Source organism: Corvus cornix, chromosome 26 (assembly GCF_000738735.6).
Source record: "Corvus cornix cornix isolate S_Up_H32 chromosome 26, ASM73873v5, whole genome shotgun sequence".
Classification (NCBI taxonomy): domain Eukaryota; kingdom Metazoa; phylum Chordata; class Aves; order Passeriformes; family Corvidae; genus Corvus; species Corvus cornix.
In genome coordinates this window covers 1,170,759-1,192,923 of record NC_046354.1, presented here as the reverse complement: position 1 = coordinate 1,192,923, position 22,165 = coordinate 1,170,759, and the positions used below count along the sequence as shown (strand labels likewise).

The 22,165-nt window shown below is 53.5% G+C and overlaps 1 protein-coding gene across 3 annotated transcripts in view; it reads right to left on the bottom strand.

Moving 5' to 3' along the window:
• PLXNA2 (plexin A2) overlaps positions 1-22,165 on the bottom strand; it is a 145,326-nt gene that overhangs the window by 6,734 nt on the left and 116,427 nt on the right. For all 3 annotated transcript variants that reach the window (XR_005603645.1, XM_039565104.1, XM_039565105.1), the window contains exons 17-31: positions 21,956-22,049; positions 20,570-20,809; positions 20,236-20,379; positions 18,895-19,129; positions 17,359-17,501; positions 15,005-15,273; positions 11,394-11,460; positions 10,633-10,779; positions 10,103-10,262; positions 9,888-9,991; positions 5,617-5,716; positions 3,347-3,537; positions 2,790-2,959; positions 925-1,137; positions 457-607 (exon numbers count right to left, since the gene is read on the bottom strand). Coding sequence is in view for 2 of the 3 variants with exons in the window: in XM_039565104.1 (XP_039421038.1) it covers positions 457-607; positions 925-1,137; positions 2,790-2,959; positions 3,347-3,537; positions 5,617-5,716; positions 9,888-9,991; positions 10,103-10,262; positions 10,633-10,779; positions 11,394-11,460; positions 15,005-15,273; positions 17,359-17,501; positions 18,895-19,129; positions 20,236-20,379; positions 20,570-20,809; positions 21,956-22,049 (2,428 nt within the window). In the remaining variant the exon portion in view is untranslated. The remainder of the gene's footprint in view (positions 1-456; positions 608-924; positions 1,138-2,789; positions 2,960-3,346; positions 3,538-5,616; positions 5,717-9,887; positions 9,992-10,102; positions 10,263-10,632; positions 10,780-11,393; positions 11,461-15,004; positions 15,274-17,358; positions 17,502-18,894; positions 19,130-20,235; positions 20,380-20,569; positions 20,810-21,955; positions 22,050-22,165) is intronic.

Here is a 22,165-nt window from a genome sequence, read left to right as displayed (position 1 = left end):
AGCCTTTGCAAACAGGAGCCTGTGTCACAGCAACGGGGATTTGGACCACGCTGCTCCCAAAGGACACCGAGGTTTCTGGGGAGCTTCTCTGGGTCATGAATGATTTCCACTGCACTGGGTGCATGCCAGGGCCGAGGAATCCAGGTGCTCCCACAATATTTTAGCTCTCAATCCTCCTGGCGAGATGCTACAAGTGTGGCCAAACCCAAACCCCTCTGAGTGTGAAGAGAACAGCGGGGCAGGAGCGGCGCCAGCTATGGCCGGGCTGCATCCAGGGAAGGGAGGGGAAGGAGCTCTGGAGGCAGCAGAGGGATCCCTACACAAGCCAGCGCTGCATCTGCTCTCCCACGCATGTGCCGTGGGGCCCTATCGCCCCAGGGGACACCATGGCCCAGGGGATGCCACCACTCCAGGGGACACCACCACGGCCCAGGGGACAGCGCTGCCCACACCCACCTCCTCGCTGTACTTGCTGACGTAGGAGTAGATCTCGTTGAGTGCACTCAGCATGTTGAACTCCACGGCGTGCAGGCGCGACTGCTCGGCGAGGTAGGCGTTCATGTCCTGGTCGCTGATGGCCGGGAGCTTGGCGATGTCCGCGTAATACCTGCAGGAAAGAGGGGTCAAGGGAGAAATGAGAAACAGGAACGCTCCAAGTGTTCCTCTTCCCCCTGGGATTTAAGCTAAGCTCTGCAGGGATAAGAACATCCTTTTGCTTTGTGTTTACATCCAGCAAAACAGGATCCTGGGCTGTAATGAGCTGAAAACAAGAGCAGCGATGCTCGGCGGGGCTGAGAAGCACCCTGCAGCATCACTGATGGTCCCCGTGCTTCCCTTCCACTCAGGATGTTCTATTCTGAGATCCATGGGGTTTCAGGCAGGACCAGAGCACCCAGCATCCACACTCCCACGTGCTGCCCTCACCTTTCCACCCAGCTCTTGTAGCTGGGGATGTCCTTGGCGTACAGCAGCTTGTTGGAGGGGGAGTCCTTGCCCAGGCGGTGCTCCGAGGTGGAGCAGGAATCCATGAAGGTCTGAGCCACCACGGAGAGGCAGGCATCCGTGATGCTGCCCTTGTGGATGTCGAACACGAACTGTGGGTTTTTGATCACATTCACCCAGAAGCGGAGGGGGAGGCTGGGAGGGAAAGCAAGAAACGAAATGAAATGAGAAGACAAAGGCGAGGAAAGGGCACCTGCTGGAGATGGTGCTCCCAGGCAGAACACGAACGGTGGGAGGAGTAAGAGAAGAATTTAAACAGGAGCTGGGCCAAGGCCATCAAGCACCAGTTAGCCCAGTGCTGCTCAGATGGCTGGTGGTGGATCCTGCCACGCTGGGGAGCCGCTCTGGGCTCGGATCCCACACGGAGCAGTGGAGGAGATGAGGGGCAGGCTGGCTGTGCCAGGGCAGAGCTGGGCAGTTTGGGGGTACTGGGGGAGCATCTGCAGGAGGAGCCCATTAGGAGGAGCTGGTCAGAGCAGGGCTGCAGGGCAGGGTGAGCCGGGGGCAGCCCCGGCGCTAATCAGCGCTGCCCGGCGGCTCCGCGCTCCGTCACCTGCAGGAATCACAGGCTTTGTCCCCAAATCCCGGGGCCTTTGCAATCAAAGGGGAATTATTATTCCTTTTTTTCTCCAGCTGTATAGCAGGATCAAAAAAGCAGCTGCTGCTTTCTATTACCTTTCAAGTCGCAGCTCTCTCTGTCTCTCCAGCTCGCTGAAGGCTGCAGCCTTAACTCTTGCAGTGCTGCAGGAGAGCAGCTCAGCCCCAGCCCCAGCCACCCCAGCTCTCTCTTCCAAACTTCCATTTGCTGTGACCTGCTCCAGGGGCAGCCTTCTCCCATGTCCCCACCGAAATTCCCTTTGTGGGAATGCTGCAGCTCAGCTGAGGTGGGGAGAAGGAAGGCCCAGGCCTGGTAGGGTCTGGTGGCTCTGGCAGACCAAACCCTGATGGTTATTGCTTTCTTTTTTCTCGTAATTTCTTGTGATTCTACAGTTTTTATCCCAATAACTCCTTCTTCTAAGGCTTTAAATGAATTGTTTTGAGCTTCCCACTGCCTTAGCAGGGAACCAGCTTTTGCAGCCATGATGATTAAAGGCCTTTTAAACCATGAGGGACTCAGGGGAAAATACAAGGTCTTTAGGGAGCAACCATTTGTTGTGCTTTTTTTTTTCCTTTCTTGCAGAGGTAAATTTCCAACCCATGGAGGTTTTAATCCTAAAATAGCAGCAGAGGCAGAGATGTGAGTGCTCCTACTATTTGGAGAGGCTGGACCCAGCTGTAGCCCATGCTGGGGCACGCAAAGCTGGCTCCTTGTCCCTGTGCCACCTCCTGCTGATGCCCAAACACTCCAGGTGCTTTTCAAAGTGATGGGAAAGGTGCTGAGCTCTCCCCTCCCAGCCAATGCTGGCATTTGTGGCACAGCAGGGCTGTGCAGGCAGCACAGGGCAGGCACTGGAGCCCTGCTTCCCACTCACAGACTGGCTCTTTCCAAAGTCCAGCTGTGTAAATTAGGCCAGTGTCCAGCTCCCACCTGGGCAGAGGACTCAGAGGTAGCCAGGCTATTCCCCTTCCCTTCCAAATGAGGACATTTTATGATTTTATGATCCTATGAACACCACACTGGCAGCCCAGCCCAGGCTCAAACCCCACTGCCACACCCCCTGGGGCAGCACAGTGTCCATCTCCCGCTCTGGGGCTTGGCTGTTCCCAGCCCTTCCCAAAACAACTCCCATGTGGCTTTTTCCCCACAGTGGCTGAACATTCCTATCGGCCTCCCTGTCCCCCTTTACCAGTTGCTCTTCCAGGTGTGCCGGACGTCGGTGTCGTGGATGCCGTGCTTGTCCGCCTGCTCGTCCAGGAAGTCGAACATGTACTTGATGGCGAGGGGCAGGGCGCTGCCGCGGTGCACAGTGCTGAACAGCGTCTCGAACAGGTCGTCCACGAACTTCTGCAGCGTGCCCTGACGGGAGCATTGCAAATTAGACAACTTTGAACATTTTTTTAATGTAATTTTATTTTGTTTATTTGTTCGCCTCTGCCCAGGGTGGGGGGAAATAAGTTTTCTTTGAAAAGGCTCTGTTTCACCGGGGGTTTGAGAATTTCTGCGTGAGGCCTGATAGGCTTCAATCAACAAAAAGGAGATTCCCAGAGCCAGAAGATACCGAGGAGCTAAATGAACATTGACAAATACCACCCGAGTGTGAGGAAATCTGGACTTCAGAACCCCTCCAACCCCAGGAAAACCCAGCAGGGACAGCCAGCCTGGGAGCTGAGCATCACCAGGGGCTGCACGGCAGCCCTGGATGAGCCTCACTGCGCTTCTCCCAAGTGAATTTAGCTCAGTTACCTTTGTAGCCAAGAGCCTGGTCAGGTAGATCTCCGACACCATCTTGCTGCCCCGGTCTCCTTCCTTCTGGTCGCCGTGGTCGTGGTTCTTGACCAGGTGCCAGACCTTGACGCCGCTCTCCAGGTCGGGGGTGATCATGGGGGCGCGGGAGCGGAGGCTGTCGGGGCTCCCGGTGTAGCGGAACGTGGAGTCTGGGCCAGGGCAGAGAGGCTGGTCAGGCTCGGAGCAAAACCCTTCTGCACTTCCCTCAGTGCCCCCACCATGTCTGATAACGCCCAAACCACTTGCACGGGGCTTTTTAATGTGGAAATGAAATGGAAAACCCCCGTGGTTTTGTTCCGCACATGTTCTTGTTCCGCACCATCAAAATTCGGCATTTGCAGAAGATTTGTGTTGGTCTCCACTCCACAAAAAACCTCAGAATTGAGCTGTTTTTTCTCCCAGACATGGACTTTCCTGCCCCATTCACATCCTTTCCTGGTGTGAACTCCTCATAGAGATCCACGCGAAAATCCTCCCCGAGTCACAGCTCACACGCATTAACCCGGGCACCAACTCCTGCAGCAGCAGCGTCCTGATTCCAGGGTTTTGTAAATAATGAGGAGCTGCCCAGCACAGCCAGCACAAAGGACAGGAGAAACTGCTGAGCTTGTCCTTGAGGCTTTCAGGAGAGCAGTGAGGACTCAAGCTGAGCATCAACAGCAGAGCCTGAGGCCAGTCCTGCAGCCCGTGCCACCCCTGGACGGAGCAGGCCCAGCCTCCTGCTGTCCCTGCAGGGAAAGGGGAGCTCAAAGGGCACCAGACAACTTCCCCTTAATTGCTCAGAAGCCATGGAGGGATGTGAAACATTTATTTATATATTTCACTTCCCAAAGAAGTCCCTCCCTGGATCCCATGCCCAGCATCTCCAGGATGAGAGACGAGGCTGAGGAGCCCAACTGTGCCTTGCTGGGTTTTTCCTCTCGCTACATTTCTTTGTTCTCTGGGATTCTCGTGTGTTTTCTCAAGTTTAGCCTTCAATTCACTGCTCACCCTCCTCGTCAAGAGTGCGGGGATCGATCGTAAATCAGCTGAGGGAAATACTCAACTCATTACCAAAGTAGCTGGATTTTCATCCCTGATTAAGGCTTAGATAAATGAGTGCTCCAACTGATATAATTAAGGAGACAGACAGGGGGACAGATCAGGAAGCATCCAGTAATTCTATTTTTAAACGTATCTCTGTACTGATATATAGCTGGGGAAGTAAATAAGTATCTAATTTAAATTCTGCTGGCACAATTAGAAATATTAATCTTAACATGAGCAATGATCGCTCATATTGGTGCTTTGCAAAAGCTTTTCCAGCTGACAGAGATCAATGAGCACTGAGGGCTCAGGCTGTGAGACCCAGCCTTGGTTTTTCCATCACCTATGGAAATGTGGCTACGGGATGTGTTGGACACTTGTGGGCCTACACCTGGCAGGGAGAAATGCCTTTCCTCCTGGTTTTTACCTCAAGACTCCCCTGCTTTTGGCTCCTCAGAACCCTTGCTCGAACTAAAAACCAACATTATTTTGGGAGCTATAAACAAGAGGAGGAGATGGGTTTGTCAGGAGACTTTTTGCTGGTAAAACACTCTGTGAAATGAACGATAATGAAAGATCAGCACTCGAGAGATTTTGCCACTGCTGCCTTTTATGGAAGTCTATTATTACAATTATTGTGGATTTAGTGTTCCGAGCGTGCACCTGGCACCTCGCAGGCTCATTTTCTCAGGCTGCAGCATCTTCAGGGACCCTCTGGAATGTGCTGAGCCCTGCTATTATGCAAATCAGGAATTCCCAGGTGTGCACATCCCTGCACTCTGTGCTGAGATTGCCCTTCCCCATTTGTGACCCATTAGCTCAGAGCTCAGGCTCCTGCACGTGGAGAGGAAACAGGAGAAGGAATCAGGTTTTTCTGTGGTGCAGCCCTGCTCAGGGCCAAGGGGCTCAAAGATCCTTTCCTGCATCACCCATCCCCTCTGAGCCCTTGGAACCTTCCCAGGACCCACATTCCCAAAGGCTGCTCTTGTGCTTGGCACTTCCTTTTCCCTCCTCTCACCTCCTCTGGTCCTTTTGCTGTTCTCATAGCTGGAAAAGCCTTTGCAAACCAAACCAGCAGCCAAGGACGTTTCTCTGTTGATTTACATTCATTTTGGGTGGTTCTTTGGGGCAAGCTGCTGCTTTTTCCCCACCTAAATTGCAGTGTTGGTCCATGAGCCATCCCTCCCCATCCCATTTCTCACCGTATCTGCTAATTGATGTCCGGGAGATGCTGGCAGAGGCAGGAATGTTGTAGGAGGAGGTTTGCTTGGGAACCAGAGCCACCACGGAGCGGTCTGACACCTGGGGAGGCAGAGCAGGAGAAGGTCAGTGGGATTCCCTGTGCACACTGTGATCTCCAGCTGCTGATCCTGCAGATCCTGGGGAGAGGAGTCCAGGACACGCTCCCAGCCTGGCTGAGCCCTGTGCTGGGTCAGGCTACAGCAAGAGCCTGAAGGAAATGAGGGATAAATCAAAAGACGTGGTGAAGATGCTTTTGGTCGTTCTGATTTAAGATTATGCCTTACCCAATAAAAATGAGAATCTCAAGAATTGTTGTGATCCAATTAAAGTAACAATGCAGAGGGAATAAAAGGGCTGTAATAACGTTATGGGCCATAAAACATTCCTATTAAACCATTTTTTATTTTAGCAATTTTTACGAACTTTAAAAGTTTGATTTATGGCAGAGCGAGTCATAAAGCCATCTTTCAGGGTATTTAATTGTTATCCCTTTACTGCTCCAGAGAAGGAATTAAACACTGGGAAGTCAAACTATAAATGAACATTAGCGCTAACAAGGTTTTGTTACAGCAGATTTTAGTAGCCATGTTTAATTTTATCCTCCCTATAAATCTGGTAGTCACTGGAAGTTTTCTAACTTATTCCCCTTAATTAAGGATCTGCAGGTTTCCAGGGAATGGGCCTGAGTGGCTTTTAATTTTGAACTTGTGACCTGTGGTGCAGCACAGCGAGGGAGCAGAGAGTCACCACATCTTGCCAGGGCCCAGCAGACACTTTTTAGAGGCTCAGCACAAAAGAAATGGCTCTTTCTGCTGCAGGAATTGCTTTTTGGGGCTAAACCCTGCATTATTTGCCAGAAATCTTGTGATGGACTCAGCACTGACCCTATGAACGGAGGTTTTTTCTCCCCCAGCAGCTCCAGGGATTTGTACAACATCTGCAGCACAAGGTGAGCTGCACACAGCGACCTGCGCTGCCTCCAAGGCCCTGGGCTGCATTCAGATGAAAGGTTTCATGGAAAATCGAATTGTTATTACTGCTGGTGATAGTGGAAATAATAGTTACTTGTGTTTCACGGCGCAAAAGTGAGATTTTTCTAAGCAAAACACCCCAAACACCTCCATTATTTCCTTTGCTGCTCCTGCCTCACTTCATCCAATTTATTAAGTCAGTGGAAGAAGTGATCAGCGCTGATATTATTTCCTTAGGCTGTTATTAGCTGCCACTTCAGCTCCATTTCACCAGGGAGAAACCCGAGCCCAGGGTGCTCCCGTGCCGGATCCATTTCCACCAGGGCTGTGCTTAACTGGGGGAGAGGCACTAAAAATTCCACACACACAGAAGAGCACTCACACTCTCTAAATTTCGGGTGGAATGGCTGCTGTCAGCTCAGCCCCAGCAGCTGCAGATCGGCCTCAGACGGAGCAGGCGCTCGCTCCCCCCTCGCGCTGCCACGCTCCCAGAGCACCCCCGGGACACACTCCGAGCTGCCTGGCTGCTTTACAGCTTTATAAATATTCTGATTATTCTACAAGCTGGAAACACGGCGCACAAAACACCTTAAAGACAGGGAAAATAAAACCTGGGGAGGGGGAGACGGGAGCGCAGGCCATGGTGCTGTGTTGGTGCGGGGCAGCGAGGGCGCGATGAGGATTCCAGCTCCACATCCACACCACCCTCAGCGCCTAAGCCTCATTTTCCACCCAAACCTTCCCTTTCTCCTTCTAGTTTTTCATTTAAGCAGTTTCCTGGTCTCCTGGCCTCCCCAGACTCGAAGGGGCTGACAGGTATTCATGCTCTGCTGCCTCTGAGTTAACCCTGCGTGAGCCACTGTAAATCATTCGATATTAAATTCGGTGTTTCATTTTTCCTGAGTGAAACCACATGGGGTAAGGCTCTCCCATGGAGCTTAATAGGCATGAAACCAAAAGGATACGACACAAATGTAATACAAGTCCTTGCCATGTATAAAAGCACCAGAGAATTTAACAAAGAATTACACTTATTTAAGCTAGGCATCTATTTTTATAAATGAAGAAATAAGCAGGAGGTGCACAGTGCTCTCTATAATTTTATAAAGTGGTTCAAAACTATTAGAAAGGTGAATATTTCTCTTTAATTCCAATTTGGGTTTTGTACGTGGAGGCTTCCCATGAAAAATGCGTTTGATCTCTTACTGTATTTTTGTGATTCTAATGCAGAAAACAAAAGCAGCCGTGTCAAAACCCAGCATCCAGGTGTGGAGCTGGGAAACCCTTGGAATTAAATACCCACTCTCAGGGCACAGTGAGGAGGAGGAGGTGGTTTGGAGCCCTGGAGGTGCAGGAATGGGGCTGTGGGGAATGGATCCCGGGAGTCAGGAGCAGGGAATTGAGGAGCAGCAGGGTTCTGCCCCCTCCTGCAGAATCCCAGGTGCAGCACCTGTCCAAGGGACACACCTGGAGCCCCGGGATGGGAACCTGGGCTGAGCATCTCCCAGCACCCTCTGCAAACCCAGGGATCTCTCTGCCTTCAGAGCAAAACAAAGACAAGGCAGATCTCAATAAAAGATGGGCAGAGCTTTACAAAGCAGCTTCAATTTCTTCCCTAGAAATTTAGAAATCGTCTTCACTACTCCTCTGGAAACCCACATTTATTTTAATGGCTCGAACCACACCTGGTTCACGTGTCACACTCCTGTTAAATGGTGAGACAGCAGCACTTGGAACTCCAATGATTTTATACCCTCTTTAAGCTGGGCCTTTACCCAGGTATTTGTTTAACTGTGTAGCTCTGGAGCATCTGTATTTTTGATACCTAAGAAAAACATTTACTCCAACAGAAAAAAACCCCAAACTGGTAAGAATTAAAAAAAAATTTAAAAAATAATTTAAAATAATATATATTGCTATTAGATTTTGGCAAAAGCCTCGCCTTGACAAGATTTCTGCTGCAGTGAGAAGAATTTGGCTTCTCTTTAATCCATTGGGCTGTGCAGAGCTCGGGCCAGAGCAGGCAGACACGTGTCACTACCTGGCTGGATGCTTGGCTGCCAACTTCTCCTTTCTTCCAGAGCAAACCTGACATTCAAATGGCAGCAAGAGCTGCAGCATCTTGAGTGCTGCGAGGACTTTGTTTATTTTAAGGGGAAGCTTTTGGCTCAGGTTTTCCCACAGGCACTGGAATGAAAGTGCTCCCTCCCCCAGCATCCAGCGCACGTCAGACAAGCACAGCTTTCACTTGTGACTTCCTCACGATGACTTTTAAAGATCAAGGCATAATAAAGTCGCGCTGCTTCCCTGCATGTTGGTTAATCCCTTGCAACTGTCAGGTAAAACAGATTTTTAGGAACAATGGAATTAATCTGCACAACTCCTCTGACATTTTACGGCAATCTGTGTTTAAATCCTGGGGGCTGCTTGGAAAAGTTGACCCTGGAGGTGCTGTTTAACATGCACGGTGCATATTGATGCCCCTCTCCTGCCTCGCTCCCTGATTGCAGGGCTCCTGTCAATACTGGCTCCCATTCAAGTCCCCCAGCGTGAGTCAGGCTGATGGACTGGAGATGCTGGATAAACAGGGAAAGATGCCAGATTAAATACTAAACACTTCTGGGGAGGTGGTGATGGACAGGAGTAGGTTATGGGTCCCAATTAATGCAGTTATCCTGTGCTGCAGACAGGCTGGGAGGGAAAGATTCGATTCCCTGCAACCAAACCTCCCTCAGCCCGCTCCTCACCTCTCTTCCCCTCTCCCACACTGTAAGGAGCCCTTCCCAACAGCTCTGCCCCATCCAGGAGCTGAAGATGGCAAGAATTTCTCAGGTCTCCTCACCCATCCTGTCTGAGCATCTTCACTGCCTGGCTTCACTTTCCCATGACTTTATGCCTCCCCTTTTGTACTCCAGGCTGTCCCAGACCCCCAGACAAAGTCCTGAGGCCCCCCTGCTCCCCTTCCCAGGCCCCTCATCCCCAGCAGTGTCAGCTCAGCCCCTGCACGGCTCCCTCTGCCTCTCTCCCACGGCTGGCAGGTTTAATTCAGCCAATTTTCAACTCTGCTGCTTCCTTTGAGCTCCGTGTCAAGGTTGCTTTCCCCCCTAATGCTAAAGCACATGGAACCCTTCTGGTTTATCACACGAACGTGACCTCCCTGTCTGTCTGGGCAGATGAGACACTTGGGAATTCACTTCCTGCTGTTATCCTCTTCCCTGCTGGCAGCTTTCTGGGAGCTGTCAGTGGGGCTGCTCCCTCACCTGATAGTGCACCAGGGTGTTCAGGCGCTTCCAGTCTCCCTCGATCTTGGTGGTGATGTCTTCATCCTGCAGCACCACCCGAGCGATCCGGCCCTGCCGCCACTCTGGGGAGAGGGGAATCCGCGGTCAGAGGGGGCCGAGCGCTGCAAGTCCCACCAGGAATCGCCCACCAGCCCCTCTGATCACCCCCTCCCATCAGGCAGGGAAGCTCCTACCCAAATCCATGTCAACAGCTCTCGGTCTTTGGGAATAGGGGACGTTTTTGTACACGGCATCCAGGATCTTCTCCTTGACTTGGGTGATGGTGTCACAGTTCAGCACCTTCACAGGGATCTCTGGGCTGTTCTCGTTGTCTGGGTTCACGCAGTTTAGGATCTGCAAGAAAAGAACCACACCATGCTCTAAAGCGTAACCATGTCTCACAACAAACCTTTCCCATATAAAACCCCACTGCAGCCCTAAATGCATCACTGCTATTGCATCTAAAATATCGATAGAATCATGCCTGAGGGGGGAGTCCTGGATGTCCATTTTCATTTGCTGCAGGAGGGCAACGCCCAGTGCACAGTGAGATAAAAGCTTCCCCTCAGACCTGCATTCCCAAACCTGCAAACTGGGGACACACCTGGCTGGGACACGGGTCCTTATTGCCCAGCAACACTCACGCCTCAGGCAGCGCCCTGCTCCCTGCTCCAAGGGCCAGCACAGCTGAGGGACAGCAGGATCCCCCGGCAGCGCCACTCACCAGGGTCTTGTACTCGATCTGCTGCCGGATGAGTTTGTCCTCGCTCAGGGAGTACCGCGCCTCGCCCGTGATGGCATCGATGGGGCCCTTCTCCATCTGCTGCTTGATGGCACAGTAGAGCATGAACAGGGGCTCTCCAGCACATTCCTGCACGAGAGGAGGACACCAGAGCTGACACACGGGGAAGGTGCCTCTCCTCCAGGGCTCCCAGCCCCGTTTGGCACAGGATTCCTCCCAGCACAGGCTCAGCCCCCCTGTCTCAATCCTTAGCACATTGCAACCCAGGGCTGGCCCCCAGCAGCTCCTGGAGAGCACAGCCAAACCCACGAGCTCCACTGCTCCGTGGCTGTGTGGTCTTTGGCAGGGTAAATCCCTCCTGAATCTATATGGCTGTAAAAAAATGGAATTCGAGATCTCGATCTCACTGTTCACTCCCGTGGAGGAAATTCGGTGGGGCTTCCAAAGCCACAAATTAAGTTAAAAACTATGGAAGCCAAGGCGTGAAGATGTGAGAATTTCCCTTAAGTACTGAAGAGATGTAACAGAACCTCCTTTACTTGGGAATTACTCCGGGAGACCTGAGGCTTCGGGAAGGCTGTGAGCATGGAGCAGCAGCCCCAGAGCAAATTTCCACCTCTCCTTCCTCCCTACTCCATCTTTTGGAGCCTGATGGAAGAGCTTCACCCCCAGATGCACCCCGGCCATGGCTGCAGGGTCAGACAGCAAAGCAGCAGCGGGGACCCCGCTCCATCTCTCCTCACCTTGAGGAATCTGTGGAGCAGGAAGGCAAACCAGTTCGTCAGCATCTTCTCCGCCACAGACTCGGTCCTGGGGAAGGCAGAGGGCACACATCACACACAGAGCCGGGCCCCAGAGCCGCACCTGGCACAGCGCCCCGGGGCAGCAGGATGAGGCCAGCGCTGTCCCCGCGCCTGCAGCGCTGCCAGCTGCCAGCCCCCGGTGGGGCTGGTGACAGCGAGCCTGGTGACACTCAGCTCCCCGCACGTGGAGCAAATTACAGCCTGGCTCAGTAAATCACTGGGATTTACAGCGGTTCCTGGCAATCAGGGACAGCCGAGTGACAATGGCAGGGAAATTGCAGCTTTCTCCCCAGTCCCACCCAGTGTCCTCTCCCCACATTGTGCCCGAGATTATCTCTAATTTAAATACAATGGCTCCTAATGATAGTTTTTAATGTTGCCTCTGCAGGACCCAGAGGCTTTCCTTAAAGCTCCTTTTCCTGGGATGGGATGGCTCTGGTGGTCGCGGGGTGTCTCACATTGGAGCCCCAGCCCCGTGCAGGGAAGAGCTGCTGTGCTGCAGCCTGGCCAACTTGACCACGACCCTGGCCAGCTGTGACTGTGCCCCTGGCCAGCTGTGACCATGCCCCTGCCTGGCTCAGCACCACCAGCCTTCCCCTCACGAACACCAGGATCCGGTCCAAATTCCAGCAAGCAAAGAGGGATGAATCCAATTCCCTGCATCCTTTCCTCTGGGGACTGTCCCCTCTGCCCTCACCACGAACCAGGTCACCTCTTCCCTGGCCTGGAGACCACCACATCCCACTTCAGACCCATTTTCCCCATTTTTCCCCTTAAATGAGGGACTGCCTCTTGCTATGAATCCCCACAGCATTCCGAGCGCCTGGAATTACAAGCACACACTGAAGAAGCACAGGGCTCGATTCCAAAGCCAAGCAGATCAAGAATAAACAGGAGCCAGAGATTTCAACAAACAAAAACTGACACCAGTCGGCCAACAGAGCTGGGGTCACATCATCCATCATCTCCTAGGATGGCAACATCTGCCAGGAATTTGTGAAAATGTCTGCAGATCCCCAAAGAATTTAAGCCTAAATTGATTAACTGCCTAAAAATTCATCCTACAAATTGACACACGCGTCATTCTCCTGTTTGAAATATTTCAGGCACCCAATTAAAGAGGAGAAGCACCAGCACCCTTCCAAACAGCCCTGGAAAATGGAGAGGCAGTGACACAAACCACAGAATGGGTGACAAGCTCAGAAAATGATACATTCAGGACTTCAGGGGGGATATTAATTTAATAAACTACTTTGTTAATAGAATATTAAATGAAGAATTAGCAAGTCTCACAATTAGCCCTCCCAGTGAAGCAGTGCTGTGTCCTGTCCCTGTGGGCTGCTCATGGCCTGACACCAGCTCTACAAAAAGCACTGAAGCGTGGAGTAACAGAGAAGTCGGGGCATTTTTCAGGGGTGAATGGGATGGGATACTCCAGGCCTGGCTCTTCCCTTTTATTTCTGTACCAGCAATACCAGATCAGCTGAACGGAGCAGCAAAGAAACACCTCGGAGCATCCCTGTCAAATCCCACTTCTCCTGAGCTCCCAGCACTGAATCTCCTCCCAGCATGGCCTGACCACGAGGTATTTGCAGTGCCCCAGTCCTGGGGACAGCCAGCAATGGAGTCACTGTTGGGTTCACCACCACTGTCCTGTGCTGCCTGGGAGAGGGGCTGCTCTCAGCCTCCCTGGCTGCCTGGAGCTTCCCTGCCCTCCTCTGCCTTGGAAATGGGAAACTGCCTGGCAGCCCAGGGCCTGGCCTTCCTCCTACACATGGAGGGCTCTGCTGAGCCCCCAAATCTGCTGCCGGGTTCTCAGCTGCCCCTACCAGCACCGCTCTGTGCCATCGCCGGCCTCTGGATGCTGTTAAAGATCTGCTCCAAAAATAAAAAGTAAGCTCCTGGAGATCACCAGGGCACAAGAGAATCCCCAGGCTTGGAGCAAAGCCTTCTCATGCTGACCACAGAAGGAGGGCACGGCACGATCCAGAGATGATTTTTCAAAGGAGCCCAGCCTTGGCTGCTCCGCTGGCTTCCTGAGGCACGGGAAGAAAACAAACCTAAACAAAATGAGCTGAGAGAACCCAAAAAATAAATATGTATTTTATTAACTCTCCCTGCTCTATGTAGGTCTCCAAACTGCTGTTGCCAACAACCAGAGCAGCTGTTTGATTTAACGTCAACTTTCTTGCTGTCTCCCGCGAGGGGCAGTCGTGGAAGAAAGAGAGAGGGGAAAGCAAGGAAGAAAGAGGGAAAGAACTGACTGTCAGTTATCAACTGCTGCCACCAGAGAGCTCAAAACATTCTAAAAAATAGTGTTTCACTTCATGGCTGATCACTCGTTATTAAGTCAGAGTGAGGAGTTCCAGGCTGGGCTGGTTTGGGCACTGACAGCCGGGCACAGGGCTGGGCCAGGGCTCAGCCCAAGGCCTAATAGGACCTGGAGTAACAGGACAAGGAATAAAGGTTTTAAACTAAAAGGGAGTAGATTCAGACTAGAGATAAAGCAGGAATTTTTATACGGGTGGTGAAACACAGGCCCAAGTTGCCCAGAGAGGGGGTAGATGCCCCATTCCTGGGAAGATCCAAATTCCCTGTGCAGTGGGTAAATCCCGGTGCAGGACAGAGAGCCCACGGCCCCGACTCCTTGCTGGCTGCTGCAGGGAGGAGGGGGCACAGCTCTTATCACCATCCCTGTGTTTTCTGGAGCACCAGGAAAAGTCATTATTGATGGCTGAGGCAGAAGACGCCTTCCCAGCGACTCGTCAAACCACGGGGGAAATTAAGGCCGCTTCCTTTGCCGAGATGAGTTATTGCCTCCGCAAACACAGCCAGATTTAAAGCAATTTCCTGTCAAGTATATTCATTGTGGCTGGAGGGACCCCTGAAATTTTTCTGGAGCTGTGAAACCCTCCCCTCTCTCCAGTGTGATGCCAGCACAGCCGAGGGGCAGCACTGGCCAAGGCCAGGCTCTGCAGGACCCCCGAGGATGTGGAGAACACAGGGAGACTTTCCCTTGTGCCCGCTGTTCTGCCCCACATTCATGCACATTTTTTCCCTATTTTCTTGCCGCCACTTCCCAGCTCTATCTTGGGTGAGTTGCTCAATCCATCCTTGAGCTCCTGGCCCAGCTGTGGCACAGAAATGCTGCTCTTTGGCCAGGCAGAGCCCAAGGATCCAGTCCGAGACCCTGTCCAGACATCTGTGAGCTCCCAGAGCAGGGCTAACCCCTCGTGCTGGAGACAGGTGAGGAAATGGATGGGAATCCTCCACAGAGAGCAGCAATTCCCTTCCAACGCCACCACCCACAGAGCCCTCAGATCACAGAATCCTGGAATTATTTAGGTTGGAGAAAACCTCTGAGAGCATCGAGTCCAACCTGTGACCGATCCCCACCTTGTCAACCAGACCAGACCAGGCCATCCAGAGACTCCACCACCTCCCTGGGCAGCCCCTTCCAACCCTCTCCATGGAGAAATCCCTCCTGACTGCCCCACCAGCGTGGCCGTGCCGGCCCGTGGGATCCATCCCCTCCCTGTCCCCGGCCTCACCTGCGCAGGAGCAGCTTGGGGTGGTTCTTGTTCTCCAGGTTCTTCTCGATGAGGTCGGAGAGCAGCTGTTTGAGGACGTCGGTGGCGTACTCCAGCTTGCCCTGCAGCCCCGTCATGATGAGCGAGGCCACGTTGCCGCGGTCCCGCATGGAGAAGCTGCGCTGCAGCTCCAGCGTGCGGATGAAGGTCAGCAGGAACACCTTGTTGTTGATCAGCTGAGCAAAGAGCTTCAGGGCCTTCTCCACGCTCTGCTGCCCGTTGCCTTGGACCTGCAGGAGGAGAGCACGGCCATCGGCCACGGCATGGGGGGACAAGGGACGGGAGGGCAGCGCTGCCAGCACTGGGGGAGTCACAGGAGCATGGAATGGTTTGGGTGGGAGGGGACCTTAAAGACCATCTCATTCCACCCCCTGCCATGGGCAGGGACACCTTCCACCATCCCAGGGTGCTCCAGCCTGGCCTTGGACACTGCCAGGGATCCAGGGGCAGCCATAGCTTCTCTGGGCACCCTGTGCCAGGGCCTGCCCACCCTCGCAGGGAAGGATTCCTTCCCAATATCCCATCCATCCCTGCCCTCTGTCAGTCTGAATCCATTCCTCCCTGGCCTGTCCCTGCAGTTCCTGATGAACAGTCCCAACTCCAGCTCTCTTGCCACCCCTTCAGATCCTGGAAGGTGCTGGGTGGTCTCCGCACAACCTTTTCTTCTCCAGGCTGAACATTCCGAACTCTCCCAGCCTGTTCCAATCCCCTGAGTGACTTCCTGGCCTCCTCTGGACTTGCTCCAGCAGTTCCATGTCCCTCTCACGCTGGGGGCACCAGAAGTGTGCACAGGATGGTTTAACCCTGGCTGCACAGGCCAGCACCCATCCCTCAGGGCCTCAGCGCCCATCCCTCAGGGTCTCAACATCCCTGCATGTGGTTTCTGGTCCATGCTGAGCAAACCTCCCCCTCCACAGCTCCCCCGAATCCTGGCTGGGAGCTGCGCTCTGTGCACGCCATAAAGCAGCAGCTTTGAGCCTAATGGCCCCAGAAATGACACCCAGTTCTGCTTGTTCTGCACAAAAAGTGGCACTCTTGTAAGTAAATTAAACACTAATTTAGACTATTGCTTTATTATGGGCCAAGTGTAAAAAATTAATTGAGGCTTTCAGCCAGTTGCGGATTCAAGTAATTCATTACGAGTGAAAATGATGAACTGCACGAAGCAACTCTTTACCAAACATCTTGGAGAGTTATGTATTGGTTTTACTAACGTTACATAATTAAGCAACTGTGTAATTGGCAACACATTTATCACTTCTGCAATTCTGTTTTTCATGAGTAAAACAAAAAGCATTCATATTTGTTTGTGGGAGCATCAGCTTCTTTGGCAACTCCAACAGCAAACATAATGCATGGAGCTGGAAAACTCGGAGCAGGAATGGGCTGGGAGAGGCTGCTTCTGTTTTAGCAACGCCACAGAGACTGCTCGGTGCTGGTGGCCGAGGAAAGGAACCCAAATTAACGCTTTAATGCTGGGAAGTGCCTGCCTGGAAAAGGAATCCAGCCCTGGAGCAACCAGGACTCCTCCCTCCTGCATCCAACCCTGCTCTGTGTGGAGGAAACAGGATTTCAGGGTATACTGGGGCAATCCCAGTCTCTGAAAAGCTGAGCTGAGCCTGTGGACATCCCACACGGAGGACGGCAGCCTCATCCCAGCGTGAGGATCACAGCCCCATCCCGTGGGATGTGAGATGTGAGCCCCATCCCAGGTGTGAGATGATGTTTGTGAACCCCATCCTTTTTTTGGCCCTCTCCCAGGTGAGCAGGGCCCATCTGCCAGGTGCCCCGCTGGAGCCTTGCACGTTCCCAATTCCTCCGTGTCCCCAGGGAAAATCTTTTCTTTATTTTTACACATCTTAGTGGGAAAACCAGGGAGATGGAAGCACTTGCTCGGAGGCTGGAGAGCCTGGGCATTCCCCTTGCCCTCCTGTGGACACGCGAGGGAACAGCAGCGGGATGCTCCGGGCAGGATGCTCCGGGCACTCAGCCATCCCCTGCACCTCGAGGCGGCTTAGGAGGACTTTAGAGCACACCATAACATCTCTGCCCTGCTCTGCTGCTGCCCTAGAGCAGTATAAACCCCCATAAAATAAAAATAAACCAACACCAGAGAGGAGAAACCGAAAGGAAGCCGGTGATGTGGGCAGAGATAAAACTCCAGGCTCGGAGTTAAAATGAACTCGGGGCTCAGCCTGCTGACCCCAGGGCATCCAACACGCTCTGGTGTGGAGCCGTAGAGGTGCTGCAGGGCTCCCTGCTGGCTTCCCTGAGGGCTCAGAGAAACCGGGAGAGCCGGAGCAGAGCCGGGTTACCTCCAGCTCCCGCAGGACTGGGTGGTCCTCGATGCCCGGGAACAGCACCCTCATGGCGTAGGTGCGGTAGTCCAGGTAGGGGATCCCGGAGCGGTCCAGGTCGCTGGTCAGCTCATTGATGTCCGTCTGCAGCTCTGCAAAAGCTGTTCGGGGGAGACAACAGGGCAGGGAGAGCTGAGCTCCGGGAGCCTTTGGGAGAAGGTTTTGGGCAGGGCTGGCTGCCTGCTCTCCCCGTGGACACGGCAGGAGGGGCCAGCTCAGGAAAGGATTCCGAGGAGCTCAGACACCCTTGGAGACTCCATCTCAGCAGCCGAGGGTGGGAGAGCAGGCACTGCTCAGAGCAGAGACTGAGAACAAAGCTGTGGCTAATTTGTATGCAGTTCACACCTGTGCACACACACCTAAAACATCAGCACAAGGCTGCACAGAGAAACAAGGATCTGTTTTCATAACTTGGTGCCTCCCCTCCTTTCCTTTCTTCTGGTTTTCCTCCTCTATCAACAATTGCCAAGATAATCAAATCTGATGCAGATCAAATCTGAGCTGCTGCAGGGGTCAGGAAGGGATTTATTCTTCCTCTCATAACACCATGTTCTACAGCTGGATGTGTCTCCTCGTGTTCCCTCTCCAAAGTGTGACACGCTGGCTCAGTGAGACCTCTGTACCCCAGCTGGGCTGTGCCAAGCTGTCTGTGGTTTCTCCTGAATACATCTCAATTTTTGCCCTGTGCTTTCAAGGCTACCCTTGAAATCAGCTGAACAAATCCAGTGCAACTCTCTCTCTCCACTATGAAATGTGCAGCTTTCTATTTATGTTACTTTGATTGATTAAGCCCCTGCCCAGGTGGGAGGATGTAGGAAACAACAGCAGCACCCCCCAAAACCCCACCTTCACCTGCAGGGCGAGGGGGGCTCAGCTGCCTCCTCGCAAGGGACAGGACTTGTCCATGTGGAAACTTGCAAGCAGCAGCTCTGGATGCTCCAGATAACACCCAAAACTTCCCAGAAGCAAATGCCTGAGGAGCTTCTTCCTATCCCCTGAACCTACTCTTGCTGCTCTGGGCTTGCGCTTGGGCCGGAGGAGGGACTGGCCCAGCTTTCCAGCCCTCCTGCCTCCCAAGTGGGCTTCACGCTGTTATTTGGGGGTCGGAGCCCCTCTGTCCCCCTCTCTCTGTGCCTTTGGAAAAGCCCCTCCCTCCAAAGCCATCGGACAAGGGGACACTTTGTGCAGGGCACGCGGGGCTCGTGCCGTCCCTGCCGTGCGAGCCAGGCAGGCCGCCTAAGCGGGACCAAGCTCTAATCCCATTCTCTGCACATCAGAGCCGTGTCCGCTGCTCACACGCTGCTGGCTGCCTTCCTCCCGAGGTGGGGCAGGCGTGGGAACCCCAAGGGACCCCCACAAACCCCAAGGGACACCCACAAACCCCACGGAGCACCCAGCCAGCTCCGCGCTGCAGACCCCGGGGTGCTGGGAGAACTGGGACCCCACCCGCGGGGCTGCAGCACGCAGAGAGCGCCCAGCCCCGGCAGTACCGACCCTCCTTGCACTCCAGGGCCACCCGGGACTCCAGATTGTCCATCTGCATCTGCAGCCTCTTGAGGGTGAGGTCGTTCTCGCGGGACTTGCGCTTGTAGGCGATGAGGACGATGATGACGATGATGAGGAGCAGGGAGCCGCCGGCCGCGATGCTGACGATGGCGGGCAGGGTCAGGAGGCTGTCGGAGACGATGCTCACCGAGCCAGGGGAGAAGATGACCCCCCCAACACGCACCTGCAGGGCACAGCACGGGTGAGCAGCAGCTGGGGGTGCCTCCCTGTGCCAAACCCTGTCCTGCCCAGATCCCTTGGGAAGCAGTGAGCCACCTCTGCTTAGGAATGTAAAACTCCAGTTGCCTTCAAACACAGAGGGGGCCGCTTGTGTGAACACAGGGAGGCTTCAAGTGATGATAAATGTGCCAGCCCTTCACTATCGGGGCTTTGTTCCTATTATCTGATGGCTCCATTTGACTTTCATTTTACAGCTTTCAACTCCTTTTTGTAAACTGTGGACATTAACAAGCCCCTGATCGTTGCACTGACAAGAAACCAGAGTGATTGCAAGGACAGGGCAGAGAAGGGAGGAGGAAGCCCACGTGGAAGCTGTGCAGCAAACAGGCTGGAGTTAATACCAGGACAGGCTTTTCTTGGATGTGCCCTGGCCACAGATGTGAGCAGCTCTCAGCCAGGTCGCGCTTCTGGGAGTCACACTGTGATAATCTGAATATGTTCTGGATGCTGAACTTCAAGGGAAATAAATCACAATTACAATCTCATTTGGGCCCTGCTCCAGCAATTCGGCAGCTGGGGTTTGGTCTGCAAGGGGAGCAGAGGAAGCGGCGATGCCCAAAGGCAGAGCAGAGGAAGGCACTGATTTATCCTGGCTGAGGGTGTCGATCCAACCACTCCAGTGCTCAGATGTTCCTGGCTCCTGCTTTGGGAAAAGGCAAAACCTTTCCATCCACTTGGCAGATCAGGTCTGGCTCTGTGGGCTGATTAAATCCCTTCAGGAGGGAGAACACTGGGAATGGTCTCAACCTCATCCAGCAGAAGGATGGCACCCAGTGCCAAAGGCACTGCCAGACAGATTTGTTCCTTCTAGAAGGCTCTGAAAAGCATTTTCCCTTCTAGAAGGGAGTGACTCTCGGGGAAGGACAAAGTCTCTCCACGCTAATCCACATCAATATTTTAAACTACCAATTAGACACCCATAAAATCTAAAACCCTACCAGGCCTCACACAGGGGGTTGTGTTCAGTATCCAAGGGACTCGGGGAGCTGGGGAAGGAGGAGAAAGGGCGGAGAGGGGAAGGGGATGCTGATGGGACAGGTGGCCCCTCACCATGACTTTGTGCTGCCCGGTGAGGGTGGGGGGCTCGCACAGCAGCTGCGTCTCGGACACGGTGACGGCGCAGGGCGTCTCTCCGATCAGCACCGTGTAGTTGAGCTTGGCTCCTCCCGGGGCGGGCGGACACAGGTTCCTGCCCTGGGGACATGGGGACACAACAGCGACAAAGATGCAGCACATTCCTCCAGCTTCCACTTGTGCAAACAGCGGGGCTCTGCTCAGGGCACCCCATCCTCCGCAGCAGGGACGACCCCCTCCCTCCCTCCCTCCCTCCCTCCCTCCGGGGTTTTCGTGACTCTCCCCATGGGCTGAGCCAGGCTCTCCTTACCTTCAGGATGATGGGTGAGCCTGGCTTCTGCTCCAGCACCCCGGTGGAGCTCAGCATTTCAAACGTGGGGTTGGGGTAGTAGATGAACTTGGTGTCATTGTAGACCAGCAGGGACTGGACGTTGTTGAAGATGAAGCCGAACTCGTCCGGCCGCTCCACGGCGTCCAGGCCTGGCCGGTACTCGGGGGTCAGCGGGGGGGCCAGGCAGGCCAGGGCCGTGGCGTTCACCACCTTGCACACCTGGGGAAGGGGGTGCTTTCAGAGAGGCAGCAGGGAACGCTCTGCCCTGAGCGGGACAGTGATGCTCTGATGGCTGGGAAGTCCAGTGGATTCATGCTTAGCTGGAAATATTTAATCCAGGCTTGATGGTCCGTGATCTCAGAGATCTTTTCCAACCTTACTGATTCTGTGAGGCATTACAACCCTGGTTTGGGGCAATTTGCTTCTCCTCCAGCCAGCACAAAGGCACTGGGGTAGAGATGGAGTGTGAGCCCAAAATGAGCCATGTTTCAGCAGAGCTAAAGGCTCGCACAGCAGCTCTTACTCCTTTTTCTTTATTTTTTCCCCTTTTCCTTCCACTTTCCTCCTCTCTAGCTCTGAAGCAGACCCATAGGGAACACTGCAAATGGGTGATTAGAGGCCATTCCCAAATGCCAGCGAGGGAAGGGAAGGATCATCTGACACTGGTGGGCAGGAGGGAACCTGAAGGTCACCTCCTGCTGGGCTGAGGACACCCACAGCTCCTCCAGCCCTCAAAGCAGGGAAATCGCTGATTTATGGGGCTCTTGCCTTGTAAAGCAGCAAGAACCCAACCATTTGGCCTCCCTCCATAAGTGAAAGATTTAATTTCATTCAATTTTGTGTCTTCAGAATTATTTTTGTAGCACTATAACTGCAAGTGCTAGCAACAAAATTAGATGTCTTTTTAAAAAGAGCTCAGATGAAAAAGGTCTTGAGGGGGAGAAAAGGAATAGGAAAAGACCGGTAAGTGATTTGCCCTTTCCAAGATAATACGGACTCAGTCACAAAGATCACTGCATGGAAACAATATATTTCAGTTCTACTTGATCAGAATGATTTCTGAGGTCCTGGAGGTACCATTCTTACTTGCAGCACACACAAGAACCTTGCTCAGTCCCCATTTAGCTGGGGGTTCATCTCAGTTTCTCACTCATGGACTAAGAATGCAGGTAGGGGAAGGAGGTAATTTCCCATTTTTGAGTGTCAAATTCCCTCTTCCCAGTGCCCCCAGTTAGGGGGAGTGCGGGGAAACACCCCCAGAGCAGCTTTTGCCATGGCAAACCTCCCCAGGCAGGCAGCACTGGCACCGGTACCCCCATCCAGGGGGATGCAGAAGGAGGTTCCCAGCTGACAGCCCCTACTCACGTTGACAAACTCCTTCCCATTGTACTTGACGCGGATCCGGGGCTCCTGGATCACGTCCAGGTTGGAGCCGGTGACAGTCAGGGGCGTGTGTCCGCTGCAGGAAAGCCAGGAGAGGCCTGGTCAGTGGGCTGGGTGTGCACAGAGCCGGGGCTCCAGCGCTGCGGAGCTCAGCCCCAGTGACAAGCTGCCGTGAGGGTGAGCGTTGAGAGG